At 51.2% G+C, this 16,110-nt stretch overlaps 1 protein-coding gene across 1 annotated transcript in view; it reads left to right on the top strand.

The window, feature by feature from the left end:
* Positions 1 to 16,110, top strand: part of EFCAB8 (EF-hand calcium binding domain 8) — a 96,199-nt gene that overhangs the window by 12,050 nt on the left and 68,039 nt on the right. The window contains exons 5-8 of the mRNA XM_011960620.1: positions 3,181 to 3,265; positions 4,102 to 4,226; positions 7,243 to 7,316; positions 9,264 to 9,394. Coding sequence (XP_011816010.1) covers positions 3,181 to 3,265; positions 4,102 to 4,226; positions 7,243 to 7,316; positions 9,264 to 9,394 — 415 coding nt within the window. The remainder of the gene's footprint in view (positions 1 to 3,180; positions 3,266 to 4,101; positions 4,227 to 7,242; positions 7,317 to 9,263; positions 9,395 to 16,110) is intronic.

The raw sequence follows: 16,110 nt of genomic DNA, 5'->3' as shown, positions 1-16,110 counted from the left end.
ATACAAAAAAAGACATACAAGAAACAATGATGAATTTGGTCATATTGGTTTCTTAAACAGATATATTCATATAACAAAATTCTACTCAATCATAAATACAAATAATCTGTTCTTTCATTGTCAACAATATTGTAGTTTCAATAATAAATTATATGGTTTCCATATGCAAAATGGTATGTAAACTCATAGGAAATTTGTATGTATTTATTAAAATCAATGTGCCAGCTTTTTACTTCTTTGCATTTATTCCATAGAAATTTTTACATATGTGCCTAGAAGGCCTCCAGAATGATATTTTTGTAAGCGTCATTTATAACATTTGAAAAACCAAATCAGAGAAAAGGAAAATTGTGGCAGATACTTTCAGTTTCTTACTAAATAACCATTTTCTCATTTCTCTGACTATAAAAACAAAAAACAAAAACAAAAAAAAACACCATTTTTTCTCCCAGGTATTGAACATGTGTTCATGGGCACCTTCTGAGCCACAGCAGGAGATGAAAACGGGTGGCATAAATGTTGATTAGTCTGTTAATGATGTTAATTTCCTTCACCTTGATGGCGATTACTATAAGTATAAGAAGGTAACATCAGTACAGCTAGTGAGACCTGAGGTAAGTTTGCTGAAGGTATTCTAGGAAAATAGCACTTCATGTGAATCCTGATCATACAGAAGTGACTGGCCGTTTTCTACCTATGAATATGGAGAGATGATGAGGTAATGACAGGCATAATTGCATTGACTTGTAATCATGAAATAAACCTTAAGAAGAGTAAAGATGTGTCCGGGCATGATGGCTCACGCCTGTAATCCCAGCACTTTGGGAGCCAGGTCAAGGCAGGTGGATCACTTGAGGTTAGGAGTTCAAGATCTGCCTGGCCAACATGGTAAAAAATCCCATCTCTCCTGAAAAGAGAAAAATTACCCGGGTGTGGGAGTGTGCACCTGTAATGCCAGCTACTCAGGAGGCTGAGGCGGGAGAATCTGTTGAACCCAGGAGGTGGAGGTTGCAGTGAGCCAAGATTGCGTCACTGCACTCTAGCCTGGGTGACAGAGAGAGACTCAGTTAAAAAAAAAAAAAAAAGCCTCTACTGCATGCCGTGCTTCCCTCATGCCCCCAAAGGCAGGATGTGCATTTACAGTACCCTCTGTAGAAAATCTTCACCCTACCCCAGTGTTCTTAGGATGGAGGTGGGATCCTCAGTCTCTGTGCCCTGCCATCCCTCCTGCCCCTCTCTCTGCCCCACAGCCTCTGCTCTTCTTTTGGCTCTCATCTCAGAAGTTACTTCCTCCAGGAATCCCTCCCTGACCCTCTATTCCAAGATCCTCTGTTAAAAAGACTGCGTGAGATTATACCTCTTCCTTCAAGGTCCCCCTTTCAGTGTCATCTCACATGTATTAGTGTGCTTCTGTTTAGTGCATGTCTCCTCCTCCAAACTGGAAGCTCCATGAGGTCAGGGACTGCATCTGTTCTGCTCAACTCAGCGTCTCAGTGCCTGGTACCTTCTGGATGCTCAATGACTATTGAATGGATGGATGACGAATGAGGCCTCTGACTGAGCAGACCTGTAAGGTGGTCAGGAAGAGGAAATTAATACATGAAATGATAGCCGGCAATGCGAGGCTGAATGGGAGGAGAGAGCGTGGCTGTTCTGAAATAAACAGGGACTTTGGAATAAAAAGGACCTGGGTTCAGAGCCTGGTCCCACTGCTCTGTAGGTGTCTGCTTTTGAGCAATTACTTTACCTCCCAGTGCCTCACTTTACCCAGAGGTAAAATGGGGCCAATGATACATGACTCGAGGGTGAGTGTGGCTTAGTAGTTAGGTGTATGAAGCTGCGGGCATAGTGCCTGGCACATAGTGGGCAGTTAATTAACACTGACATTATGAGGCTAAATTGTGTGATACAGAGAAAGTGGTCAGCCATCAGCAAGGGCTAGAGTAATCTATCTGTGACCTGCCTGGGCTTTCCATTGCAACACCTGTTTCCTGGGGACCCGGTGCTATCCCAGACATTCTCACCCTTTATCCTCAGACAGCCCTGAGAATTTGGCGTTAGAACCCCATTTATTTTTTATTTTTTTTTTGAGATGGTCTCACTCTGTCGCCCAGGCTGGAGTGCAGTGGCGCAGTCTTGGCTCACTGCAACCTCTGCCTGCTGAGTTCAGGCAAGTGATTCTCCTGCCTCAGCCTCCTGAGTAGCTCGACTAGGGATTTGTTTATTTTGGTTGAAAAAAAAATATTGAATTCTGGTTTGGTGATGGGCTGGACCTGGTCTGCTGGGCCCGTGTTTGTTGGCTCATCAGGTGTCTGGGTATACAGGCGCACACCACCACACCTGGCTAATTTTTGTATTTTTAGTAGAGACAGGGTTTCACCATGTTGGCCAGGCTGGTCTCCATCTCCTGACCTCAGGTGGTTCACCCGCCTCAGCCTCCCACAGTGCTGGCATTACAGGTGTGAGCCATTGCACCCAGCCTAGAACCCCATTTTAGCGATAATTATGTTATCACTGCTGTCCTGATGGAGCAGCTGTCACCTGCTCGGAGGCACTCAGACAAGGCCAGAAGCAGGGATGGAAGTGCCACCAGTGTGATCCCTGGCCTTTGTGGCCCCAGCCCAGTCCAGCCAGCACTCCTCTTGTGACCCACAGCCCTCTGGGGTGGCCGGCCATATAGAGAGGCAGAGGAGGGCGACAGGCTGCCGTTCAGATGCAGGAGACAGCACGATGGCGAGGCTGTTGCTCATCAGAGGCTGAAAATGAAGCTTGATCTGTTGGAAGGAGTCAGATTTTTTTTTTTTTTTTCAATTGAGACAGGGTCTTGCTCTGTCACCCAGGCTGTAGTGCAGTGGTACAATCACTGCTCACTGCAGTTTCAAACTTCTGGGCTCAAGCAATCCTCTTGCCTTAGCCTCCCTGAGTGCTGGGATCACAGGTGTGAGCCACCACACCTGGCCTGGGATTTTATTCCAGCTGCAGTTGGAAGCCTTTTAGGGGTTTTCAGTGGGGTTCCCAGTGGGTGGGTTTACTCTGTAAACAGCTGTCTGTGGTTACCATGGGGGAAAAAGGGCTGAAGGGGCCAGAGATTCCTTGGGAAAGCAATGAGGCTGCTCACCGTGACCGAAGACCTCCCAGGCACGGCTGTGGGCTTCATGTGGCCTTCTGTCTTTCCCCCAGATTTCTTTGATATTAGTGACCGCAAATGTGTCCTGGCCTTCACCTTTATTGATCTGGACAGCTGTGCCCTGGTCATGGACTACTGGTGAGTCTCCACTGGGTGTTCCCCACATGAACCAGGAGGCCCAGGCTTCCTGCAGTAGCCACATCACTGACTAGGGTTGGGGCCCCCAGAAAGCCTCCTTGGAAAGATCTGGAAAGATCTCCCCTCTGGCTCCAAGGCCCCTGTGTCTTCCTCCCTCCAGACTGCTTCTCTCTCAGGGTCACCTCTCATGGTCACTCAGAGCTTGGAGTCATTGTCACTTCCCCACTCAAGACAGCCATCAAATCCCAGCAGAGGCTTGTCTAGCTGTTGCTGAGGAGTCCGGGGACGTCACAGTCTATTGGGAGGGGTGACTTAACAAAGGGCAGCTGGAGGACTAGGGATTCATTTATTTTGGTTGAAAAAAAAAATTGAATTCTGGTTCAGTGATGGGCTGGACCTGGTCTGCTAGGCCTGTGTTTGTTGGCTGCTCAGGTGTCTGGGCAAGGCCAGAAAGTCTTGTTGGAACTGCCCTTGCTTCCAAGGAGAAGGGAGGCTATTGGGGGGCAAGGGAGGGAGTGGAAGCTCCACAGCCTCTTTTTTTTTTTCTTTTTTTTTGACTCAGAATCTCACTCTGTCTCCCAGGCTGGAGTGCAGTGGCACCATCTCAGCTCACTACAGCCTCTACCTCCTGAGTAGCTGGGATTACAGGTGCCTGCCACCATGTTTGGCTAATTTTTGTATTTTTAGTAGAGATGAGGTTTTACCTTGTTGGCCAGGCTGGTCTTGAGCTTCTGACCTCAGGGGATTAAGCCGCCTTGGCCTCCCAGAGTGCTGAGATTACAGGCGTGAGCCACCGCGCCCGGCCCACACAGCCTCTTCTCTCCATCTTTATGCAGGTCTGACTATCACAGAGGTGTATTCTGCTATGGGGATGCCAAAGGCAATGTCATCGTCTTCACCTCCGAAAACGTGACCAGTGGGCTGTTCAACCCCCGTATTCTCCCCAGGGCCTCCAAGTGGGGTAGCTAAGATGCTGGGGAAGGGGGTGGAGGCCTGGGCATGGCCTAGACGTGGGTGCTGAGCCCATCCTGGTCCCCGAGCCCCCCACTCCCTGCCTCTGCTCTGGAGCCTCTGGGAAGGCATCTGCTTCTGAGTGCAGGGTGCATGCAGCTCAGTGCAAAGGGAGAGGTGATGGGGGACAGCAAAAGACCACGAGGGCTGGGGAGAGGTCGGCCTCTCTGAGGATGGGAGGCTGTGCGGGTGTGGTCTGGGGGTGCAGGACGCTTCTCACCCCAGCACGATGCCAGTGGTGGGACCCTGGGGAAGTCCCTCGTCCACTCTGATCTTGGTTGAGAGCGCTGACGCTAACTTCCTTGGATGGTGGTGAGGAGGCATGTGCTCTCCTTGGCTCTCGTGCTGCCTTTGGTGGGCAGGGGCTGTCCTGGATGTGGGCTCTGTGGAGCCTGGGCACTGCCTGGCTGGGGTGGGTGAGTGGGCACAGCTGCGTCTAGAGCACCCCTTGCTGAGCGCTTTGCGTGCATCACCTCCCGTATCTGCCCCTACTGTCAGGATGGAGGAGCCGCTGCTGTAGCCCATAATAAGAGGCAGAAAGGGTGAGGTCACCTGCACATGCCCCTGCCTGGTGAGCGGGGGGCTAAGATCTGAAGTCCAGCTGCCTGCCTTGGAGTCTGTGCTTTTAGCCTTTTGCTGGGCTGCATCCCACACTGATTAAACGCAGGAGGAAGTCATTGGAGCTGTTCTGCCCAGGTTGCTAGATCTCCAGAGGACACGGCTCGGGGCTGCCTAGGAAACTCATCTGAACTGGGGCCTCTCTAGAATCCAGCCTTGCATGCACAGTGCTGGCTCTCCAGGTTGCCTCACATCTACCAGGAGGCCCAGGCCACCAGGGGCCCCATACAGGGACACTAACCCCTCTTCCAGCCAGAGTTACTAAGCAGGACACTCCAGGGGTTCCCAGGCCTTGGTAATAGGCCCCTGGCAGGCTTGTTGGGGCAGTGTCCAGATCCTGTCCTGGACACAGCAGTGGGCTGGCACCCTGCTTGCCTCATCGGCCTTGGGTGCCTGCCCTGCCCTGAGCCGCCCACTCAGCTGCTTGAGCCTAGTCACTCTGCACCACCCTGGGAACTGGCATGGGAGGTTGTGGTGGTCTTTGAGCCACATGGTGAATGGGATATTGAGGGAGGCAGATGACACTGGAATGTTAGGCAGGAGTCCTTCCATGCCAACTGCTGATTGAAGGCTGGGGACAAACATGAAGATGAGGTGGGCCCAGTATGTGGACTTGGGAGGAGATGGACAGACCCAGGTATGCACCCCAGCTCTGTGTGACCTGGAGCCAATTGCTTAACCTCTCTGTGCCTCAGTTCCCTTATTCAAATAGGGATGGCCCTACTTCATTGATAGCTTTGGTATAAGAAACGTGGAACATTAGGCACCTAGTAAGTGCACAGTGACTATGACTTCTTCCCTGCCCTCCCTCACAGCCCTAGTAGGAGAGACAGGCAGGTAAACTGATGATTAAACCACAGCGCATCATAAAGCTGACTCCTGCCTGTGCTCATGCACGACCAGCCCCACTCTGGCAGTCTTGGGCAACTTTCCACCCCTCCCTGGGACTTACTTTGCAAGCTTCCTCCTGCCCTTGCAAGATGGGGCTGGTGACTTTGCAGCAGTACAATGCTTGGCATGAGCCCCCAGATCCATCCTTGCTGCCTCTTCCCTCCTCCATCCCTGGGAGGGAACCTGAGCCTAGACTGCCCCAGCATTTGTGACCTGCCTCCTTAAACTGCTCTGACGGAGGACCCATGTCTGTCCCTGACAGTGCTGGTTCCACTCGTCTGTGTCAGATTGGCTTTGCTTTCCCTGAGGATCCATCAACTGCTGGCCTTGAATGGTTTCAGCAGCCAGGAGATGCTAAGCCCCATGAGGGCTGCACCTGGCATGTCTGAATTCCTCCAGACAGGCTTGTTTTATTTAAGTGTGTGTGTGTGTGTTTTGTTTTTTTTTTAATTTTGAGACAAGGTCATACTCTGTTGCTGGAGTGTAGTGATATGATCATAGCTCACTACAGCTTTAATCCCTTGGACTCAGATGATCCTCCCACCTCAGCCTCCCAAGTAGCTGGGACCACAAGCACACCACTACCACTTCTGGCTAATTTTTAATTTTTTGGATTTTTTTTGTAGAGATGGGTTCTCACTGTGTTGTCCAGGCTGGTTTTGTTTTTGTTTTTGTTTTTGTTTTTGTTTTGCAGAGTCTTGCTCTGTTGCCCAGGCTGGAGTGCAATGATGCGATCTTGGCTCACTGCCACCTTTGCCTTTCGGGTTCAAGTGATTCTCCCACCTCAGCCTCCTGAGTAGCTGGGATTACAGGTGCATGCCACCATGCCCAGCTAATTTTTGTATTTTTGTAGAGACAGGGTTTCACTATGCTGGTCAGGCTGGTCTCTTAACTCCTGGCCTCAAGTGACCTTCCCACCTTGGCCTCCTAAAGGGCTGGGATCACAGGTGTGAGCCACTGCGCTTGGCCCAGACATGCTTATTTTATGATGCATACCTGGAACTTCTACTTTTTGGAACCTGTGCTTTCTGGACAAGGAGTGCATGTAGTTTGAGGCATGATGGCAAACTCCCAAGTGATTACTTGTCAGAATAAAAAGAGCCTAGAGTCTCAATTCCTTTTCCACTCCAGCAAAGATGGAGCTCCCTAATAAAGAATCAGCTTGTTTAGACTGCAGCACCTAGAAAGCGTGAGGTGCCCTGAAGTCTGGTTCTAGTTCTGCCGTGCACTGGCAGGGGCACTCTAGGAGGCAGCATTGGTCTGCCTGAGTCTTTTTCCTGGGGTGGGGGCACTCCGCTGAGCTCACTAGGACACAGTGAGGCACCAGTGAGGGTCTGGGTGGAAAAGCCTTTTGAGAAGCACAGGAGTTGCAAGCCAACTTAAGACGTTTTTGACGCTTTGCTTGCCGAGCAAAGGGGGAAAGCTGCTGATTTGGACCTTGATTTTTTCCCTATCAGATCACTGGATCAAAGTTTCCATGCAGAAACTCTTAAATGAGAAGTCTGCTTTGTATAGAAGCTACCGGCTGAAGGTGAGTTGTTTCTTTCCTTGGCCTGTTACAATGGTAATTATCTGTACACACGCACCACTCAAAATAAATACAAAGTAGATTCACTCCCTGGGTTCAGTCTTAGGCCTTGGGGTTTGGTCTCTGGAAACAGATTGTGGCAGCTGTTGGATCCCACCAGCTGCTTCTGCAGACCACATCTCAGTGTGGCCGTGCCCCTCTCACCACCGCCATCGCTAAGCCCTGGTCCTGGCCAACACTGCCTTGCTCCTGCATGGCTGCAGTGGCCTCTAGCTGGGTTCCCCACTTCCTTTCTTCATGCAGCACTGTCTCCATTTAGGGCCAGAAGAATGATGAGTTAAAAATACAGTTGAGTCACCCCGGTAGCTTCTCATCACATTTGGAACAAAATCTCAAGTCCTTACCACGGCTGTCAGGACATGAGGTGATCTGGCCTCTGCTTGCAAGCTCTGGGCTTGTTTTCAACCTTCTTTCTCCCCATTTGCTCTCCTCCAGAGGCACAGGCTCCTCTGCTGTTCCCTGAATGCGCTCAGCCCCTTCCCGCCTCTGTGCCTTGGCATGTGCTGCGCCTTCAGGCTGCAGGGCTCTCCCGGAAGGTACCTGTATTCCCCCTATCTACTTCCTGTGGTCCCAACCAGCCATCCTGGGACAGCCTTGTGCCCACCTCTGCTTTCATGTCTTCACCGCAGTGTTTCCCAGCTTCCAGCTTTGTGTGGTCCGACCATTGATTCCTCATGCTGTCACCTTCACGAGATCGACGGCTCCTCGAGGGCAGGGACTTTGTGCTCTCGGTTGTCTCCGGTGCCTAAAATAGTACCCCGCACTTGGTGGGCTCCCAATACGTTTGCTGCACAAATGAATGAATGAATGACGCACTCTGGGCGGTCTGGGTGGCCCAACAGGCCTGCACTATTTTTTTTTTTTTTTGAGTCAGGGCCTTACTCTGTTGCCCTGGCTGGCATGCAGTGGTGCGATCATGGCTCACTGCAGCCTTGACCTCCCGGGCTGATCCTCCCACCTCAGTCCCCGAGTAGCTGGGAATACAAGCACCACGCCCAGCTAATTTTTTTATTCTTTTTTTGAGACGGAGCCTCACTATGTTGCCCAGGCTGGTCTACCTACCTTGGCCTCCCAAAGTGCTGGGTTTATAGGCGTGAGCCGCTGCACCCAGTCTTCTGTCTTCTGTGGGAAGGTCATCTTGGGCTTGGTTCTCCCTCCAGGTCTCACTCAGTGTCTTAGATTTGGTGCCTTCATTGCGACAGACGCTTGGTGACAGTGTGTGTAAAACCCAGCTCAGGGTCTTGCATGTAGAAAGCACTGAAGAAATATTTGATGAGCCAATCTCTCCAACCTGCCTTTTCCAATCTTGTCCCGGAGAAAATCTCTAGATAGGGGGGCCAAGCACTGGTCTAAGTCACAGAGCTGGGGCCAGAGAATTCAGAGCCCAGCCAGCCCCTTCGACTGCACGTCATCTTTTGTGGCTCAAGTTGCAGCGAAATGAACATTCTCATGCCCTCTGCGCTTCCGTGAGCACTCCATTCTATGACAAACATGGAGGGTGGCAGTGGGCCAGGAGCACAGCCCATCTGTAGAGGGGGCTCCCTGTGGATAACTCGACTGTGGCCTGGACAGACTCGAATTCATCCTTTCTCCCCTCGAGGGAGATGATTAGTATGGGCCTGACCCTCCCCATCCTCTAACTGACAGGATTTCAAATGAAAGTACGCTTGTGTGCTCTTAAGCATTTTCAGTGACAAGTGATGGCCAGTGCTGGTCCTAGGAACTGGGCCAGGACTGCGGGGCCACATCACTTTGTGATCACGAGGAGACGGGCATTAGATTCCGTGATATCTGGGCGCCTCCTTTTCCAACATCTGGTCATGTTCTGGGGGCTGGGTCTGGAAAGTTGTCCTTGGGTGGAGTCTCCCACCATTGCTGCTGTTTTCCCAGGCTCTCCATCCCAACTGGTGTCAGCAGGTCAAGTTCATCCCCCAGATGAACCTGGTGGTCTCCTGTTCAGCCATCGAGAAGTCCTCTCTGGTGCTGACAGTATTGCCAGCCAAAACCTCTGAAAAACCCAAGTAAGAAGTGCTTCTCTCCTGGCTAAGGCAGTGGGGTTGGAAGGAAGGGGGGTGGTGAGTGGCCTGTGGGGGCTGACAGTGGCAGATGGTGGTTGGTGTATGGACTCTGGAGTTTAGTTTTTCCAGCACCGCCACCAGCAGCACAGTGAGAACACAGTAGCCTCTTTTATCTCCCGATCTATATGCAAAACTCAACACAGAAGCCAGCACAGAGTGAGTGGCAGTCAGTGAAATGTTTTCTGAATGAAGGGATGACTGTGAGTTACTTCCTCCTCTGTGACCCTCAGTTCCCTCATCTGTGAAAGGGTATGAAAGCTTGTACCTCACTTCTTCAAGGGTTGTGTGCGGGAATCCTCTGTGGTATGTGTTCAGTAACTGGCAGCGTTGGTTCCTTGCAGATGGTTCCAATCTGTTTCCTTCAGTCTAGATTCCTCTACCCCAGAGTGCGGTTTTTTTCTTTTGAAAAACCAGTTAATTACCAGGCGTGGTGGCTCACGCCTGTAATCCCAGCACTTTGGGAGGCTGAGGCAGGCAGATCACAAGGTCAGGAGATCAAGACCATCCTAGCTAACATGGTGAAAACCCATCTCTACTAAAAATACAAAAAAAAAAAAAAAAAAAAAAAAAATTAGCTGGACGTGGTGGCGGCCACCTGTAGTCCCAGCTACTCGGGAGGCTGAGGCAGGAGAATGGCGTGAACCTGGGAGGCGGGGCTTGCAGTGAGCTGAGATTACGCCACTGCACTCCAGCTTGGGCGACAGAGCAAGACTCCATCTCAAAAAAAACAAAAACAAAAGAAAAACCAGTTAATCACACAAGAATGTATTAAATGCATTGTCCATGTAAAAAATGAAAACATTATAAAGAAGTTTGGAGTCCTGAGGGGCCCCCTCTTTATTCAATCCCCATTCCTTGGCATAGTTATCAAAAGCCACCACTTCTGTTTTTTTTGTGTGTGTGTGATGGAGTTTCACTCTTGTTGCCCAGGCTAGAGTGCAATGGTACGATCTCGGCTTGCCACAACCTCTGCCTCCCGGGTTCAAGCGATTCTCCTGCCTCAGCCTCCCAAGTAGCTGGGATTACAGGCATGCACCACCATGTCCGGCTAATTTTGCATTTTTAGTAGAGACAGGGTTTCTCTATGTTGGTCAGGCTGGTCTCGAACTCCTGACCTCAGGTGATAGGCCCGCCTCGGCCCCCCAAAGTGCTGGGATTACAGGCGTGAGCCACCGCGCCTGGCCTACTTCTGTTCTTTTACTGTGTGGCTTCTACTGTGCAGTTTATGGTAGATCAACTGGCAGGTATATGTTCTCTGGCGGAGTCTTCCTGCTGGGTTGCTCTTGACCCTATAATTTTCCTCCGGCCCCTAGTCTTTTCCTTGAGCCTTTGGGGCTGTGACATTTTGCTTCTGCATAGGCTGAAGAATGAGCCCCAGGAGGGTCTTTTTTGGGGAACAGCAGGAGATTTGAGGCCTGTATTGGGGAAAGACTGGGTGAGGCCAGGGTTGGGTTGGGGCAGAGACTGAGGGCCATTTAGACCCCTGTCTGTCCCTTTCTGTCCTGGTTATTTTTCAGGGGAAATTTCAATCCTGAGATGATAAAGCTAATTTAGTCCAACTCCTCATTTTACAGATGGGAAACCCAAAGCTTAGGGAGGTGAAGTGACTGTCTTAGAGCAGACACTTGAGCTGGAGTTTTATCTTGGGCCTCATTATATGTCCAGTGCCTTTTTTTTCTTTTGTTTTTGAGACGGAGTCTTGCTCTGTCACCAGGCTGGAGTGCAGTGGCACAATCTCGGCTCACTGTAACCTCCGCCTCCTGGGTTCAAGCGATTCTCCTGCCTCAGCCTCCCTAGTAGCTGGGACTACAGGCGTGCGCCCCCATGCCCAGCTAATTTTTGTATTTTTGGTAGATACGGGGTTTCACCGTGTTGGCCAGGATGGTCTCAATCTCTTGACTTTGTGATCCGCCCACCTCGGCTTCCCAAAGTGCTGGGATTACAGGCGTGAGCCACCGCGCCTGGCCTTTTTAACCAAACAGTGCACTGTGTGCATTTCTAGACAAGTCCTGGACCTCCCTGCAGGCCGGAAAAGGGGGCCTCTGGGAATGTCTGATGTGAAGGGGAGGTTTCAGTCTTGGTTCAGTGCTTTGAAGGGGGCCTTGTGGTGGGAGTTTGCTTGAAGTTGTTTGCTGAGGCTATCTGTCTGCACTGGTGGTGATATCACTTAGTGTATATCAGGGGTGTCCAATCTTTTGGCTTCCCTGGGTCACATTGGAAGAAGAATTGTCTTGAGTCACACATAAAATACACTAGCACTAACAATAGCTGATGAGCTAAATAAAAATCACAAAAAATCTCATAATGTTATAAGAAAGTTTATGAATTTGTGTTGGGCCACATTCAGAGCTGTCCTGGGTTGCATGAGGCCCGTGGGCCATGAGCTGGACAAGCTTGGTGTATATGTGTTTCATTCAGATCTTGTTTTATTGAGTCCCGATGGCAGGAGGATATCAGGGGGTCACCTCACCAGGGCCAGGAGGGCTTCTGTGGGCTGGGCCTGCTGCCTTCCTGACCTCACCGCCTCCACCTGCCCACTCAGCTCCACTGGCCTCCTTCAGGCTCAGGCGTGCTCCTGCCCCAGGGACTTCGCACAGCTCCGCTGTCTGTGGTATGCTCTTGTAATTGACTGACAGATTGAGACAGAGTCTTGCTGCGATACCCAGGCTGGAGTGCGGTGGTGTGATCTCAGCTCACTGCAATCTCCACCTCCTGGGTTCAAGGGATTCTCCTGCCTCAGCCTCCTGAGTAGCTGGGATTACAAGCACGTGCCATCATGCCTGGCTAATATTTGTATATTTAGTAGAGACGGGGTTTCACCATTTGAGATGGTCTTGATCTCTTGATCTCATGATTCACCCGCCTTGGCCTCCCAAAGTGCTGGGATTACAGGCGTGAGCCACTGCGTCCGGCCTTGTTTTTTAAATTAATTAATTTTAAATTAATATTTTCATTATAAAAAGTTTCAAACACACACAAAAATAGATAAAATAGTATTAATTCTTTCATATCACTTAGTAGTTAGTCTACATTAATATTTCCCTGAGTACCTCAGAGTATCTTCTTACAATATTCAGAAGTAGATATAATCGCGGTTCTGGGATGGTTTTGGGCAGAGAACTAGTGTGGTCTGACTTATGTGTTGCAGGTAGAGTGTCCATGGGCAGAGGCGGCAGTGGGGACGCCAGTGAAGAGGCCACTGCAATAGTTGAGGCTGTATAGGATGGTGGTCTGGAGCTGGGCTATGTTATAGGATGAAGGGATTGAGGATGTATTTTTGGGGTAGGGTAGAGAATATATTTATACACACAAACACAGAGACACATGCTCCCTTCTTTCAGCCTGGGTGACAGAGCTCTTAAGACCCTGTCTTCAGAAAAGACAAACGACTCCATTCAGGCCAGACACAGTGGCTCACACCTGTAATCCTAGCACTTAGGGAGGCCAAGGCAGGAGGATGCCTTGAGGCCAGGAGTTCAAGACCGGCCTGAGCAACACAGCAAAATCCCATCTATACAAAAAATTTAAAAATTAGCTGGGAGTGGTGGCACACCCATGCATTCTTGGCTGCATGCAGTGCAATGTACAGGCTGGCAGGTGGCACCATTGACCACTTGCTGGTCTCCCGTTTTGGCAATGCCATCTTAGGGCATAGCCTCTGCTGGTGGGGCCTGGCATTGGCACCCCAACCTCTGCCTCTGGAGTCAGCCTCAGCCTCCAAGGCAGCGTGGGCCTGAGGGTCTGGTTCCCCTGCAGCCAGCCTCACCCGAGTTCTCAGATGGTTCGAGCCAGGAGCAAATCTGATGGAGCAGGTGTGGTGGCAGGAGCTGGTGCTGAGTGTGTGGACTGGCCCCTGATGTCTCCCCCACTGTCCTCTCTTCCTTCACTTCTGCCACCACCACCTAGTTGAAGCCACCGTCGTATCCTACCTGAACTGCTTGCCGTGGCCCTCTTAGCAGCCTCGCCATGTCCCCTCAGGCCACGTTCCCTGACCCGCAGCCATCGACAGATCTGATCCAGCCAGGGCCCTGTCTGGAGCCTTCAGCGGCTCCTGGCCAGGGCTGTGGATCAGGCCCTGCCCGCCTCTCCCATGTCCTCTCATGCCCTCTCCTCCTGGCCCACCTGGTGCCCACCACACCGGCCTTGCACAGGTTGCTCCCTCCAACTGAAGCCTCACCCCTCCCCTGGGCTCCCCGGGGCCGACTCCTTCTCACCCTTCAGGTCTCCGCAGCCCTGGACCCTACTCAGAGAGGCCGGCAGAAGTGAGCCTCCTTCTGTTGTCCTTCATCAAAGCCATGTGCTTACGTCCCTTGCAGGACTTGCCATGATTTGTAAGTGTCCATCTCCCTTCGGTGTGTCCACTTACTCCTGCTGTTTCCCTCTAGAAGGAAAACCCCCTATGGCAGAAGCCTCATGTCTGTGCCCCTGGTAATCCTGGCAGGAGTAGGAGCCAGGAAACCTTTGTTGATGAATATGTGAATCGGCCTGAAATAATTTCTACTAACATTTTGGTGACCATTCTTCCAGAATATTTTTCGGCAGCACATATACTTGTAGAGGGAGGAATATCTGGTTTGGTAATAAATGAAACGTGTGTACTGCCATCTCTTCTCTTTGAAGCTTTGATTTTTAGAGGAATCCTTGTGGCTCTGGAGAGATGATTTAAAGGGGAGCAAGGCTGGAGATGAAGGAACTGGCGGGGAGGCTGATACGGCAAAGTCAGGGGGTGGGCTAGCAGCGGTCATAGGAGCGGAGGGAAGTGGGTAAGGAGGACTTGGGGCCAGGCTGGATAATGGGAGCCACGATGTTATCCAGGTTGACGCCCAGGCACCTGGCTTAGGCCCCCCGGGAGTGGTGGAGGAGCCGGGTGAGGGGTCAGTTCAGTGGAGGGCATGCTGTGTCAGGGGGCCGGGGGCCCTATTACAGATGCCTTTGAATGGAGTTTTTGGTTTTTTTGTTTTTCCTGAGGCAGGGTCTTGTTTTGTCTCCCAGGCTGGAGCTCACTGTAACCTCAAACTCCCAGGCTCAAGCGATCCTCCTGCCTCACCTTCATAAGTAGCTGGGACTGCAGGTGTACCATCACGCCCAGCTAATTTTTAATTTTTTTGTACAGATGGGATCTGGTTGTGTTGCCCAGGCTGGTCTTGAACTCCTGGCCTCAAGGGATCCTCCTGCCTCGGCCTGCCAAAGTGCTGGGATTACAGGCATGAGCCACCGTGTCTGGCCTGAATGGAGTATTTTTGTGTTTTTCGTGGACAGGTTCTTGCCCTGTCCCCCAGGCTGGAGTGCAGTGGCATGATCACAGCTTACTGCAGCCTCAACCTCCTGGGTTCTAGCAATCCTCCCACCTCAGCCTTGCAAGTATTTGGGACTACAGGTGCATACCACCAAGCCCAGCTAATTTACTTTTTGTAGAGGCCGGCGCTCACTATGTTGCCCAGGCTGGTCTTGAACTCCTGGGCTCAAGCAGTCCTCCTCCCTCGGCCTCCTAAAGTGCTGGAATTACAGGTGTGAGCCACCACACCTGAATAGAATTTTTTGTTTGTTTGTTTGTTTGTTTTTGTGGGGTGGGGGCAGAGGATACTGAGTCTTTCTCTGTTGCCCAGGCTGGAGTGCAGTGGTACAATCTTGGCTCACTGCAACCTCCACCTCCCAGGTCCAGGCGATTCTCCTGCCTCAGCCTCCCGAGTAGCTGGGATTACAGGCACATACCAGCATGCCTGGCTAATTTTTGTATTTTTAGTAGAGACGAGATTTTACCACGTTGGCCAGGCTGGTCTGGAACTTCTGACCTCAGGCGATCCGGCCGCCTTGGCCTCCCTAAGTGCTGGGATTATAGGCGTGAGCCACTGTGCCCAGCCAGAATGGGGTTTTGAAGAGTGTAGTAGAAGGAGCTGGCGGGGCAGGATGTTGTGGATGAGAGGCATGGGCATGGGCATAGGCACAGAGCATCTGGGGCTCTCAGGCCTGTGAGGGCTGCGGGGCCCTGGCCTTCCCGGAACTCCTGTCTGGGCCTCTCTGGCCCTCTGAGCCTCACCTGGCCCTGATGAGCCTCTCCTCTCCTGGATCACTGCTTACTGAACTTCCTGTCACCTCCTGCCGTGTTCACTGTAGGTCTGAATCCTGACCCCTGTGTGGGTGGAGTAGTATTTTTTCTTCACCCATTGCAAGGTTTATGGCTGAGACCCTGATAACAAAAGGCAGATGAACAAGAGAAAAGCATGCACATTTAAGTTTCATGTGACATGGGAGCCTTCCGAAAAAAAAACCAAAGAGACAGGGATGCCTGTGTATTTTTATGCGAAGTTTGATGAAGAATGGACAGTCATGCAGGATGATTGGACTAGTACCATCTGATGGCAGTAAACTGTTTGTCCAGATCCCCCTCTGCGTCCCTGTGTCTTCAGAAATAAGGACATTCTGGCTGGGTTCAGTGGCTCATGCCTGTAATCCCAGCACTTTGGGAGGCCATGGTGGGCGGCTCACCTGAGATCAGGAGTTCCAGACCAGCCTGGCCAACATGGTGAAAGCCCGTCTCTACTAAAAATACAAAAATTAGCCAGGCGTGCTGGCAGACACCTGTAATACCAGCCACTCGGGAGGCTGAGGCAGGAGAATCACTTGAACCTGGGAGGCGGAGGTTGCAGTGAGCCGAGATC

The sequence above is a fragment of the Colobus angolensis genome, unplaced genomic scaffold (genome assembly GCF_000951035.1).
Source record: "Colobus angolensis palliatus isolate OR3802 unplaced genomic scaffold, Cang.pa_1.0 Scaffold114, whole genome shotgun sequence".
Taxonomy (NCBI): domain Eukaryota; kingdom Metazoa; phylum Chordata; class Mammalia; order Primates; family Cercopithecidae; genus Colobus; species Colobus angolensis.
Note: the sequence above shows the minus strand (reverse complement) of the source record. Positions and strands in the feature narration are given on the sequence as shown.